The 14884-nt window shown below is 30.6% G+C and overlaps 1 protein-coding gene across 1 annotated transcript; it reads right to left on the minus strand.

Annotated features, from left to right (window-relative positions):
• On the minus strand, positions 1-13995 carry LOC111310410 (AMMECR1 family). Its single transcript, XM_022909848.2, has 5 exons — positions 13862-13995; positions 10193-10312; positions 8782-8896; positions 8314-8404; positions 1-536 (listed from the first exon to the last, which is right to left on the minus strand). The coding sequence occupies exons 1-5, from the start codon at positions 13963-13965 to the stop codon at positions 331-333; spliced, it is 636 nt and encodes a 211-aa protein (XP_022765583.1). The 5' UTR covers positions 13966-13995; the 3' UTR covers positions 1-330.
• Between the last annotated feature and the right edge of the window lie 889 nt (positions 13996-14884).

Below are 14884 nucleotides of genomic sequence, written 5' to 3' on the forward strand. Positions count from 1 at the left end.
TAACTAATTTTTGGAACAAACATGTCCCAAAATAATTTCAAGTCGCATTGAGATTTGTCTTACAGCAAACAGCATTCCCAGGTATGTTGCAGAATATGAATGTCTCGTACAACCGAGTTTACATCAGGCATGATTGTTTTTAGGTATCTTTCTTCAAAATCAAATGCATTTGACCTTAAAGAATCTTATTTGAAAGGTCACGTAATTACTTAAGCAACTGGGTAGGAACACAATCAAACCCATTCCCACCCATTTTCTTTTGTTTAAATCATATCCTTACCATTTAGACAAAACAGCTTTACCATTTCGGTTAAAAACCGTTTGGAAGAATCAATGGTTGCTGGAGTTCGCACCACCAATAGAAGGCACTGCACCCCTTGTTGCCTGGACGTAGGAGGCATAGTCACTGTAGTGCATAGTGAATAACGTACTTTGATAGCGGGTCAGTTTTATACGGTTCCTGAGTGACTCGCTGATGTGTCCACTCAAGCCTGCCTTACGCATAAGTGAGTCAATTGCCTCCACTTTAGTCCAACCTTAAGCAGAACAGAGATGCAAGTACAATAAGCAAATTTTGCTCAAAAATCTAGGTTAGCGGTGAACAAAGTTACTGTCTGCTCAAGTGATTTAAATTACAGTTAAGTTTTTTGTTACATCGCATTTATTTCGATAACAACCACAACAAAGATTATTACGATCATTATGATTGTAAATTTTTTTTTTCTAATTTTACAAAGCTCACATTAAAATGTGATAACTATAATTATAATTATAAAAACTCTTATTTTATGATTTTTAAAATATTTATCACATCTCATTTCTTTTATTTATTTAAATAAATTATTCACAATTTTTTTTAGATTATAATAAATGTTAATTGATTTTATATTTTTATTACAAATTACTTTTAATTTATTATATAATAAATAACATTTTCAATTTTTATTTAATTAAATGGATAATCCAACACAAAAAATTTTAATAAGAATATAAATACCAAACTAAAAAATATATATTAATAAAATTTAAATATAAAATCATAAATTAATAAATAATATAATCAATATATATATATATTCATTTAACTTTAATTATTTTTCATCTAATTTATAAAAAACATTTACCCTTTAAATTTTCATCAAATCTTTCCCTCTAGAATCTCATAATGTATATCATATTAATTACTTTTTTTTTTCAATTTTATGCTCTCCTAGCAAAGATATCAATATTATCCGAACTCAATGAGAAACCCGAATTTTCACATTAATAGGGATGGAAATGAATATAAAATTTTAAAGATGAAGGCAAAAATTGATATGATTTTAAATTTTTTATTGGGTACGGATACAGTGATGAGTAGCACAACATCTACCTTGTACTCTTAACCCTATATAAATATTTTTATATACTTAATAAATTAATTTTTTATTTAATAATATAAATTTTATTTTAGATTTATTATAACTAATATATTTGTATTTAAAAAATACATATTTATATAAAAAAAAACTTAAATGTGCAAAACAAAAAAAAAATAAAAACTAAAAAAATAAAATTTATTTTTTACATTTTTAAAAAACTACAAATACAAAGATTATCTATACTCATTAAATACTCACAAGGATGAAGAATAAATTTAAAATAACTGCTAATGAATATGAATACGAAAATAAATATAATATAAAAACCAATTATGGAGATAAGGATAAAAGAATGTTGTACCTACCTCGTACCCTACCTATTGAGATCCTTTTCTCCTAGTCAATTTTATCCTAAAAATTTTCTATTATTAAATTTTCCATTAAATTAGAAAACCTAACTAAATTCCCCTAAATTTCCCACCACCACAAAATCAAAATATACTTTCAATTTTCCTCTACCTATCAGACCAAAGCCTTTGCCTTCTATCTCTCATCCCATAATCCCACCTAAATCACATTTTCACTTTTCATCTACATAAAAATTTTCAATTTTTTCTCCCATCATCGTCTCTCACTCATTGCATCTATTGCATCTAATCCAAGTTTGTTAATATTGTATCGAATAATATTTTTATTTTTTAAAATAATATGGTATATACCAATACTAGTTATTTCGACATATTATTTTAAGTTTTTGATTTAATACAAATATATTTATAAACATGCATGAACTTATACATTATAATACTATTAATTATATACAAAATAAATATGCAATATGTTCAAAAATCGAATAAATAAATTTAAAAACATAAAAAATAATATTATAAATTTTTCATAATATTTTTAAACATTTAATCTGATCATATGATCTTTAAATAAGTATTTTTTATGTAACTATTAAGATAAAAATAAAAAAAAATTAACCAAAACTTTATGATTATTAAACTTTATAAAGGAAGCATAATTGCTTTTTTGGAAGAAATTGAAATACTTATAAACTTTGGTTTGAAAAAATATAATATAAAATTATAAACTTTGGTTTGAAAAAAAAAGTATAAAAAATAGTTAAAATAAAATAAAAAACTCAACTTTCAAAAATTATTTTGTCAATTAATTTTATTTTTATTAGGTTAAAAATAGTTATACAACAAACAATAAGTTAAAAATTACAAAAGATATTTCACATTTACGCACCAACCTAAATATGCTATTCCACCAAAACTCACCAAAACCGGTCAAAACTAACAAAAACAACTAGTATTATTCGATATCAAATTCGATATGAAAAATCATCTTTAGGTGTATTATATTTTGGTATAATCGAAGCATACCAATCAATACGACCGACACTAAAAGGAAATTAACAACAATAATCTAATCCCACCCACCATTTCACATTGTCTCATAGTTCTCTTCTTCTTTGTAATCCACTCTTCTTTGTCTCTCGCACTTTCCTCTATCGTCTCACAATTTACACCCATACAACAAAAATCCCAACAAATTTGCAAAATTTTCAATGACAAAGGTGAGTGTTAAATTATTTGCTTACCTTCAATTATGTGCTTAACCTTGATTGAAGCTAATTTCTGTGAATTAATGTTTAGCAATCTAAGGTTGCTAAATTGATTTTTTGTTTTAGATTTTAACCGTAATGAATTTTTTTTGTTTGCTTTTTATATTTTTGGATGGAAAACGGAGTAACAGCTATAATGAATCATTATTGCTATTATTCATCGTTACCACGCTTTTCATGGCTGTGATGCTCCACTATAGTCATGATTCAAATTCTTCACTATTTTTTCTCCAAAAACAGTGGCAGACGATGATGTTACCATGAAATAATGGTTGTTATCCCACTATTCTACCGTTATTTAAAACCGTATTCTTTTCAACTATAAAACTTTCCCATAATTAAAACATTCAATAGAAAATTGTCTATGCACAAAAATCCCCACACAAACTTCATACCATTAAAACTAGAGTTTCCCAAAAAAAAAATGCAAATAAAAGGCAATTGTTCATGTCATTTGACATCTTTTGCAATGAGATAGAAAGTAATAATTAATTTGTTTCCTTGAAACTAATGCTTCAATTGCTTTGATTGGGAAGTGACATAGCGCGAAGGCAATAGTAAAGTGAGTAGATGGTAAAAGTAGGTAACAAGTAACCAAGCTAGTATGTGTGACTCATTAAAAGAATTGCTCAATCACCTATTTAGCTTAACAAGATGAGAATAAATAACAAGAAGCAAGAAATTTTCTAATTATAATTCAAATTCAAATTTCAACTACATGAAACAAGAAATATATATAAATATATATACAAACACATGTATGTGTAGTGAAGTAATAGCACATGAATACTTGTGTTTTATTTATTTTAAAATAATAATATATTAAATAAAAGTATTTTGAAAGCTTAAAGTTCAGAATATAACCAATTAAAATTTTGTAATATAAATTATTCACCAAAAATACTTTTTAAAAGAAAGTCATTAAATGTAATTAGAAATTTTATTTACACACTAGAGGAATTTATAATATTTATAGTAAAATAATATTTTAATTAGTCATTTGATGTAATTAAAATTTTTATTTACAAATGGTATAAATTTATTAATATTTACAATAAAAATATTTAAAATGGTAATTTAGAAATATAATGAGTAAATATCCATTTTCATGAATCTAAAACTTTTCAACATCTATACTTTTACATATATCTCCCAAATGAGAAAAGTCAGGGAGAAAGAAAAGCAAAGAAAATTCTCCATATCATATCATTTCATTAGGGTTATAATAAGCAATAAAGTCTACCTTGTTAAGATTCCTAAAATTATTCCTAGATTTCCTATTCTAAATAGCCAGAAATTATAAAGTTGTTCCTTTGACTATTTTGATTTTATTTTCCTTTATTTCCCTTTATTTCCTTTTAATTGTTTTTTCCTTAGATACTTTCCAATAATTAGAGCTTAGGCACCCTGTCTATATATTATACAATTCTCATAAAAATAAGATATGGAATTTACACAAAAATTCTATGTGGTATCAAAGCCTTACCTTTATATATTTTTTCCTTCTCTATTTTTTTTCCCTTAATTGCCTTATACCTGTATTCTTTCTTCTTGCCTTTATTGCAATATGTCCTTTCTCTAAACAGTTAAACCATTGACCTTAAGATGTCAACAATCTACATTACATCCTTATCTGATATGCCATCTACGACTATAGGTGAACCTACTCTTCTGTTTCTCCTTTTGCTACTTCATTGTCCAATATGAATGATTAGGAGTTAACTAGTCCAAACAATGAAACTCCATATTATGAATCTATCTTATCATCTTGATGGGACAAATTACCTATAATGGAACTAGATTCTCCAAACCTTCCTCAAGGCACAAGGAAAAACGAATCACTTAATTAGTGATGGTCAAAGCTTTGAAAACCTAAGTTTTAAGATAGTGGATGTAAAAGATTCCATGATTATCTCGTAATTGTGGAACTCTATAAAAACAAAGACTAGTCGAAATGTGATGTTTCTTTTTACTGCAAGAGCCACATAAAGACACTATAACAGACCTATTCTAATAAGAAAGACGTTGCACTAATCTATGAGTTAAAAGTGCAAGTTACTTCCACTAAGCAAGGAAACATGTCATGACTACTAAAATAAAATGATAGGTATATAACTGGAAATTGATCACTAATGCAATATCTTTCTTTTTTGGCTTCTTCATATAAAACTTAAGTCTAGGCAAATCATCTACGCCTTAGACATCCTCATTTCCTTTGTTAAAGTCCATGTTTCCTTTTTTTTTTTTTAAATGTTCTTGTTACTAATTTTCATTGAGATGTTTGTCAATTTGCAAAACATCGTCATGTTTCTTTTCCAACAAAATCAATAAAGAGCAATAAACCTTTACTTCTAATCCATTTTGATATTTAGGTACCTTCGAAAATTCCTAATGTTAGTGGGGCACGATGGTTTGTGTCTTTTATTGATGATTATACTCGCACAACTTGATTGTTTCTCATCAAAGAAAAATCAAAGCTTAATACAATTTCTCCTCATTTCCACAAAATGATTTATACACAAGTTGGGAACGAATCAAAAGAATTCAATCTGATAATGCCTGAGATTAATTTAATCAAACTCTTTCCTTATTCTAAAAAAAAAAAAAAAAAGGTATCATTCATGAATCATCTTGTGTTGACACACCCCAACAAAACGAGGTTGCTGAGTGAAAAAATCGCCACCTTTTAAAAGTAACACATGCCCTATTATTCCAGTCAAATGTCCCAAAATCTCTTTATGGTGAAGTTGTTCTTACAATTGCTCATCTTATTAATCGACTTGCTTCAAAAGTTTTGGGAAATACGAGCCCTTTGTCCAATCTATCCAAGTAATTTCCTAATTCTACCTCCATTCAAAGCCCTTCCCCAAAAGTTTTTGGTTGCATAACCTACTTACATATTCACAAAACCAACCAATCCAAGTTATATCCTTGTGCCAAGATATGTGTCTTCATTGGGTACTCTTCCACTCAAAAGGGTTATAAATGTTACAACCCTTCTACCTTTCGAATCTTTGTTTCCATGGATGTTTCATTCCAAGAAAGTGAACCATTCTACAAACCCCTTGCCACTCATCTTTAGGGGGAGAAGTTATTCAAGGAAGATAGGCGTTCAGGTTCTACATTCTTTCTTGAAAGCTTCTCACATCCCTCTTCTGAAACCACGCTAGTTATAATTATTTATGAAGATAAAAGTTAAACCCATGGTAGTTGCTAAAACCATTGAAACCGCCACCAGTCTAACCTCATCAAATGAAATCAAAAGTACAAGTAAAAATTTCAAATTTGCGAAGCCTTGAACCTGCTACAGCTCTAAAAAACCAACTTCTAAAAGCTCTTGTGAAACAGCTAAAACAATCTTTAAGAAGAGTCAAGCCCTCACAAGTACCAAAACAGATCCATGAACCTAACTTGAGTACAAGTAATGAAGGCACTTTAAATATAACTCTTTTTTAAGCTAATGATTCTGTTTCATTTGATGATCAACCTATTCTAGAAAGTGCCCTTAGCATTCCCATAGCGTTTAGAAAAAGGATACGAAAGTGCACTCAACACCCTATATCCAACATTATTCCCTCACACCACCTATCCACATGACAAAAAGCTCTCTACACCTTTAACTCATTTGAAGCTACAAAAATAATACAAGCTTTAGGAGACAAAAATTGGACATGCACAAGAAGGCCTTGGAAAAGAATAAGACTTGGGATATTGTCACATGTTCCGAAAACACTCTCTTGGCTGCAAGCGGGTCTATACTATGAAGTTTAAAGTAAATGGAACTCTTGAGAGGTATAAAGCAAGGTTAGCTGCGAAAGGCTATACAAAGAGCTACAGGATAGATTACCAAAAGAATACAATAAGAATTCTTTTATCCGTTGTTCATTTTGAATAGGAACTCCAACAATTTGATGTGAAAAATGCATCCCTCCATTGAGATTTGAAAGATGTATACATGAAACCCCCACTAGGATTTGATAAGAGTTTGGTCTTACTAAAGTTTGTAAGTTAAAAAAAGCTCTTACATGGGTTAAAACAATCCCCAAGGGCATGGTTTGAAAGGTTTACCAAAGCAGTGGTGAGATTTGGATATAGACAAAATGATCACACTTTATTTATCAAACATTCAAAGGAAAAGAAAATGACTATGTTATTAGTGTATGTTGACGACATCATTGTTACCATGATTGATGAAGAAAAGAGATTGAAAGCCTAACTAGCCTAAGAATTCAAAATCAGAAGAGTTGGGCAAACTAAAGTACTTTTTTGGGATTTAAGTTACATATTCCAAATAGGGGATATTTTTGTCTTAACCAAAGTATGCACTAGTCTTGCTTAAAGAAACAAGCACTTTAGGAAGTAATGCTTCAAGTATTCCTATTGAGCCAAATCACAAGCTAGGTCGAGAAGACAAAGAGGGAGCAATTGATAGAGGCCTCTACCAAAAGCTAGTTAGGATATTAATCTACCTTTCACATACTTGGCCTGACATAGCCTATGTAGTGAGCGTGGTCAATCAGCATATGCATGACCCAAAAGAGGAACATTTACGTGTGGTTCACAAAATTCTACAATATTTGAAAGGTATTACTAGAAGGGGAATTCTATTTCAAAAAGGGAATGAGCTACAAGTTAGGGATGTAAATTATGCAAGATCTCTAACAAATAAGAGATCTATGTCTAGCTATTGCACTTTTATTGCTAAAAATTTAGTTACTTAGAGGAATAAAAAGCAAAGTGTTGTAGCTAGATCGAGTGCTAAAGCAAAATTTCAAGCCATGGCACATGGAATTTGTGAGCTTTTATGGCTTAGGATTATTCTAAAGGACCTAACAGTAGAAGTAGATGGAATGATGAGATTGTACTGTGACAACAAGTTAGCTAGTAGCATAGCTCATAACCTTGTTCAACACGATCATACCAAGCATATTAAGGTTGATAGACATTTTATCAAAGAAAAGCTGGATAGCAGATGCATCATAACTCCTTACATGCTATCAAGAAATCAACTAGCAGATGTTTTGACTAAAGGGTTATCTTTTCAAAAATTCACAAGATAAAAAACAAGCTAGGAATGGAATAAATTCACTCACCAAGCTAAGGGGGAGTGTTAAGATTCCAGAAATTATTCTTTGATTTCTTTTTCTAAATAGCTAGAAATTAGGGAGTTGTTCCTTTGATTTGATTTGATTTGATTGTCCTTTATTTCCTTTTAACATACTTTCCTGTGATTAAAGCTTAGGCACCCCTGTCTATATATTGTACAGTTCTCTTGTAAATAAGATAAGAAAGAATTTACATAGAAATTCTACATACCTTCATGTGCAGGCACCTCAGGTAAATATGTGGCACTTCGCCTTATATTATAGTCATCGGTAAACTCAATAATTATGCCATGCTTTCCAACCTAAAAGAAAAGAAAATGAAAATTAGAAAGTAGGAAGGGCATAAAAATGCAGTCCGGATGTCAAATCATATATTATTGCCATATTCCCTAAAAGATAATACTAGACTCAGTCTTTTACCAAATTCAATTTATATGTCAAAGCATTACCAAATGTAGAAACATAGAATCACCAACATTACATGCTATAGAAAACAAAACAATAATACCCTAGCAAAAGGGAAGGTCATAACCACTATGGATCTTCAAAACTGCTTATTATTTGATCAACCAATACATTCAGGCAGCGAAACATGTTAGTAATAATTAATCACAAAGACAAAACAGCCTATATTCCTCACTTAGATGTTAAAAGATCCAAATTGAGATGAACTACATACCTCCCAATCAAGGTAGTTATTAGCTGTTTCATAATCAGTCAAAATAGATACAGTACATTCTAAATAAGGCAGTTCTCTAGCTTGTATAGGAGGAAATCTGCGGTCCTTCAAAGCACTGCAAACATTAGAAATGAGAAGGGAAAACAATAAGACATTAGCAAATGTCACTTGGAGAAAAATAAGAAGCATGCAAAATTGAAAGCAACAAAATGAATTGACTAAGAAGAACTTGTAGTTTGTTTTGCAGTACATAGAGCGCAGACAAACTTAATTTTAAAATGACCAAAACCATTTGGTTCCAAACCAAGCAAAAGCTGCAAAGATTTGTAAATGGCCTTTCTTTAGAGATCTAGATGCATATTTAAATACAACCGGAAGGGTCAAATATCATGTATGAAGAAATCTTAATGGTGGAAAGATTATCAGCGTTCAAGGTTTCAGGGTTTCTTAATTTCTTTAGAGTAATTATACAGAGCAAAATTGTTAATGGCATTCCATTTGCAAATAAATAATACTAATAAAGTGCTATTGACATTCAAACATAAAGCTCAATCACTTTCTCATAAAGTAGCTACTCTCAAGGCATTTACCCTCTAGTGAACTGTTTTACCATGACAACAAACACTGTTTGAAAATCACACTCAGTTAACTGGAACAAAGGTTGGGCAAAAAATGAGAACCACTAAATCTCACTGCCAGATCTCCATTCACAGCAAGACATGATATCGAAACAATGGAGCCGAATTCTGGTCAAACTATGTTCACTAGCCCTTTGAAACAGTAAAAAGCTCACAATTGTCACTAATGTGTCTTGCATAAATCATTTTGCATTTCAGACTTTTTTTTTTTTACTGCCAGTTCTCTTAGTAATTGTCAGATTGTAAGTAAAGCCACTTATTTTATAACAATTCTTCCGGCTAGAGGTTACAAACAACTCTTCTACCAAGTAAGTTGACTATACTTGATTCTATCCATTTTCATAACTGAAAATATTATTTGTAAGAAATGCATGCTAACAACCTATTCAGGTATAAAATAGGATTAATCAATCCAAAGATATAGCAGATCTTCAATGTCTAATAACTTGGATCGATAATAGCATCGCATTTATTTTTCATCATTTCAGGTCTATCCAAAATGCTTCTCTTTTATAATGCACTTTCCACATATCTGGTTTTTATTAGGTATATCATTCATGATTCATGATTAGGAGAGCAATGAATTTAATTTTATTTTAAAAAAAAAAGGGATAGAAAAACTGAAAAAAAATGAGAGTTTTAAGAATAAGCTCACTGTAGACATTGCCATAGTAGCTATCTCAGCTACCTGGGGCATGCACAAACACATGCAGAGAGAGAGAGGAGAAAATTTACAACCCAAAGCATATGCTTTTCTACTCTGGTCTTAATACCTTGTCAAAGCATAGTCCCTAAACCCATTAATCAAGCAACGAGCTTCAAGAGTGCCAATACATCCCCGTAAACGAGGCTCCCCACCATTCACAACCTTCTTCCAAGTGACAAACAATGGGCTGAAGACAGAAGACCATTTGTCTCAGATGAAAGCATCATTCTCAAAGCTAATAAGAATACAATGAGAACAAAGAAAAACTAAAAATACAGGAGACATTTTCTACTGACACTGCCACTGTAACAAAAGCCAAAAGTATTAATATCCCAACAACATAAGAAAACTGAAGAAAAGAAATAAAACAAAAAAAAAAGTGCAACACTGCTGAAATTTTCTATTTGATAGTGAAAAGCATCCAGAAATAAATAAAACATTCAGATTCCTTTCTACTAAATCTGTGCCAGAACAGCGGCACAACCACGGCAGAAAGAAAACAGGAAATAAACATTGCTATGAGAACTTTGCAACCAAAATGCAAACAAAGAGCAGTGATGCACCAACAGTCAAGAAGCTAACAACTACACTCACGGATAATTAAACCAACAAAATATTACAGGTTGAAAACAAAGATCTGAGTCAACACCATAGCTATCACACTTTATCACATATTACCGAGTCAAAGCTAGTAAAGGGCTCTAATGAAAGAGCATTAAGCAGTTACAACTTAGTTGAAATTGATTGCAAAATGCGACCTTCCATTCACAAAAGCCTTATCTAAAAAGATATCATTTAAAGGAAGAGTATAACTCTTTTACAAATGATTTAGAGCCACATTGATTTGATTTTAGAATTAACATATGATACTAAAACCTATGTTGCTTGAACTAGGCACATGTATTGTATACATACATACATATTTGGTTGAACTATTAGTTTGATACGAGAATTAGGGATGGTGTTTTTATACATATAGTTAATGTAAAGTCAGCCTATTTTGAATGGGAAATATGAAATTTTATTTGTTGCACATTTGAGGACAAATTGGCCAGACAAAACTTCTTATGCAGAATTAGGCCATTTTTATTTGGGTAAACTACAAAAAAATACAGTATAGTTAGAGGCCAAATATATTTTATTTCGAGGCCCACATAGCAAAGAAAGGAAAAAGTTCAAGGCTCAGTTCAAATAAAAAGATTAAACCTTTGCTGGCTTAAGGCCCAAATTCTTCCCTAACATAACATAATGATTCTTTCTTTCTAAATTTAACAGCCAAGATGAAGCCATATTCTTCTTTCTATCCTCTCCATTTACCCTTCCTTTCTTTTTTCTTAACTCATTGAGTTGTCATTTTTCCCTGTTTGAAATCTTATAATTGTTTTCTCACCCTTCTGTCCTTACCCAAGATTGTGACACTGATCCAGAGAGCTTGTACAAGCAGTGGGGTTCTGGTCATGAATGAAGATAAGTCCAAAAGTTTTTAGCCGTGTCAAATATAGATCCAAGAGATTGTCCAGGATTGTGTCATGCTGACACTCATACTTCTCTATATTTGTTGAGTCCAAGCAACAACAACTAAAGCCATCCGCTAGGATTGTAGCTATAGAGTAGATTTCACATTTCCAAACAAAAATATGAATTTCAATCACTATTTAACATTTGATTTTTACTAGTTGACTTGAATGAACACCAATGAGTTGTTTTTTCTTTTGTTAGAAAATTTTATCTAGATAATGTCATTGAACAAAAAGTAAGACAAGTTTTAATGCCAATGTTTTTTAGTGAAAAAAAGGTTAAACTTGTATCACATGTTCTACAAGGAAAATAACTAATTGCTTTTTGGAGTGCAGGCTTTATATATGAGGATCAACCTGCGATCACATCACATAAATTGCTGAAGCAACATAAAATCAATGCACTGAACATGACATACTCGATGTGAGTGTGTGTGTGTGTATGTGGATTACTTCTTATAATATATATGCACTAATATAAATTCCACTTAACTACTATTTTGAATGCAACTTATTAATCGAGCTACCAAACAATTATTCATTGACACAAAAGAATTGGCACAGTTGATATAACGATTTCGGATAAAGCTTAAATTGCAAGTGAACAATTCAACTCTAAGTGGCAAATAGTTTCATCTATACCTGAACGACCAATGGTTTTCTGACAAATATAAGTGTGCAACTACAAAAATCAAATTTAGTGGAAGATGAGGTAACCAAGGCTACCAAATGCATTGTTAGGGATCACAGAATGGTAGGGGTACCCACTTTAATTGGTATGGTGAAGGAGAGGGTAGTTTTCATTGAAGTTTTTTAGGTTGTTGTACGTAATGAAGCATTCACTCATATGATCCTATAAGCATATATATAAATTATGTAAACTTAACCTAACATGTTAGTTTGAAGAAAACTTAAGAGGTAGTCAAATAAATAATAAAAAATAATAATTTAGCTGACATTTAACTTAATAAAAGTAGTGATTTGCTTTCCAGATTTGAAACCTCTTCTTAAGTTTTGAAATCCATCATTTTCCTCACTGCTTTGATTTGTTTTATTGTGTAGAAATTGTAAAAAAAAGGTAATTGATGTTAAAGACTGTTGGGAGGTTGAAACTGCATTCACGCCTTTCTATGTTTTGGCTCACATATGCTATACAGTCGGGGTCGCAAAATCCATGACATAGTTGAAGGGGGTGGGGAGTCTATGAAATTAGGTAACTATGGATACATATATTTATTATGATGCAAAATGGTTCATATTATTAATGGAGGTATACATATATATACATACATGTATATATATAAAGAAATATGACCAAATGAGCTCTTCACACCACTTTCCATTTTATGAAATATATGCTATTGAAATCACAAAACATCAAGCCAAAGGGTCGAGTGGCAAGACATAGACAACAAAAAACCATCATGATGAGCTAAATGCAATGGAATGAACAGTCAAAGAACAGGCACTCATAATATAACTTCCAAAATGCAAATAAAGAGACCATGAAAACCATCTGTAGGCAAAAATATCTTGACAACTCTACATGCCACTTAATCAGGGGATTGCTAACTTGTATAAGTTGAAATATTGTTACAAGATCAGAATATAACAACTTGTAACATGCAAAACATCCAAATGTTAAACATCTTTGAACAAAACCAACAAAACACAAGCTCACAAGTCAACAAACATATCACTTAGCACATGAATTTCTCCATTCCATCAGTAAATGCCCGCTTGCAAATGAGATCAATTTTGAAAATAATAAATTAAATGAAATTTTAATACAAAAAATCTTTAGTATTTCATAAGATTCTGTTAACAATAGTATGGTTAAAAAAATAAAATCTTTGGCTTATAGCTGACAAACCTTGATTTTTGTTGTTGACCAAAACATCAGCACACAAAATTTGAAAGATCACGCAAACAACATTGACATAAATTTGATTACTAAACTTCTACCAATAAAAATAATTAAAAAAGACAAGAAAATTGTTGGTGTACCAACAAAATGAAAATTAATGCCAGAAATTTAAAAAAAAAAAAAAAGGTAAAAGACAAGGAAAAAATCATCGGCATCCAACGCATAATTATCAAAGAAAAAGAGGAAATTTTGCAATAACATCAAATATAGGTTCAGCGATGCTTGAAACAACAAATGCATGCATACCCAACATATATACATGTATCTATGTAGAAAGAGAGGAGAGAGTTACTGTTGGCCCTCGTCGAAGGCGGGGGGGGCAGCCTCCTCGCTGTTGTAGTGGGCGACCAAAGTGTCGAAGCAGTAGACCACCATTTCCCTATTTGCCGACACCATTTTCCTAATTCCCACGATAATTTCTCTCCTAACTTTCTTCACCGATCGCCCCCTTCCTCCTTTTATTCTCACAGTCACTGCTTTTTCCCTTAATTTTAAAATATATAAATAAATAAATAAGCAAGCTTTCTTGTTCTTTTATTACCAAAAGAAGAAAGAGAAAGTGGCAGGGATACTTTTATTTTATTTTATTTTATTTTATTTGAATTTTGGTCTTCGAGCTAATTTAAGGGAAAAAACTTCGGCTTTTTTTTTTTTCCTTTTTCTATTTCCTCGGCGTGTTCCACGGTTAGCGTCTCCTCTATGAAATTTAGGATGGGCCCTTCGTGCTTTCATAAAGTTAGAGTTGGGAAACAACGGTTTTACTTTAGTTTCGTGGTTGTAAAGGATAATGTAACAATATGTTGAATATGATAATATATTAAAATAATATAAAATATTTATTTAATTTGTAAAAGTATAATAAAAGCGTTGTAAAAATATGTCGATTTGATTTAAACAGTTTATGCAATCATAAATTATCTATTAATCATAATGTAAATTTTTAAACATAAAAGTAAGATTTTTTTAGATAGTTTATTTCTTTTTTTTTATGTCTCTCTTTTTCTTTTATTTTTTATGTGACTCATTATATATTCCTACACATATAAAACTTATCTTATACTTTTGATGAATATTATTTCTCATCATGAGTGAATGCCATGTTTATCTTAAAAGAGGAAAAGACTAGCCATTCTTGTCTCAAAAACATTTGTTCATCATCTTTTTTTCTTTTATGGCCAAATGCCATAAGCATGAGGAAGCCTAAAAAGAGGTTGGTTTTTACTTGGTTTGCAATTCAAAAACCAATTCTCATGAATTGCCTATGGTAGTTTTTTTTTATAACTACCATATGTAGTTATTATCAATGTGGAATATT

This window comes from Durio zibethinus, chromosome 19 (assembly GCF_047325235.1).
Source record: "Durio zibethinus cultivar Kanyao isolate XHJ-2024 chromosome 19, ASM4732523v1, whole genome shotgun sequence".
Taxonomy (NCBI): Eukaryota; Viridiplantae; Streptophyta; class Magnoliopsida; order Malvales; family Malvaceae; genus Durio; species Durio zibethinus.

Coding starts and splice junctions, on each gene's coding strand:
- LOC111310410 (XM_022909848.2), bottom strand. CDS start 13,965: ATGGTGTCGGCAAATAGGGAAATGGTGGTCTACTGCTTCGACACTTTG. Junction 8,897..10,192: donor AGGGACTATGCTTTGACAAG/GTATTAAGACCA, acceptor TAATGTTTGCAG/TGCTTTGAAGGACCGCAGAT. Junction 8,405..8,781: donor ATAACTACCTTGATTGGGAG/GTATGTAGTTCA, acceptor CTTTTCTTTTAG/GTTGGAAAGCATGGCATAAT.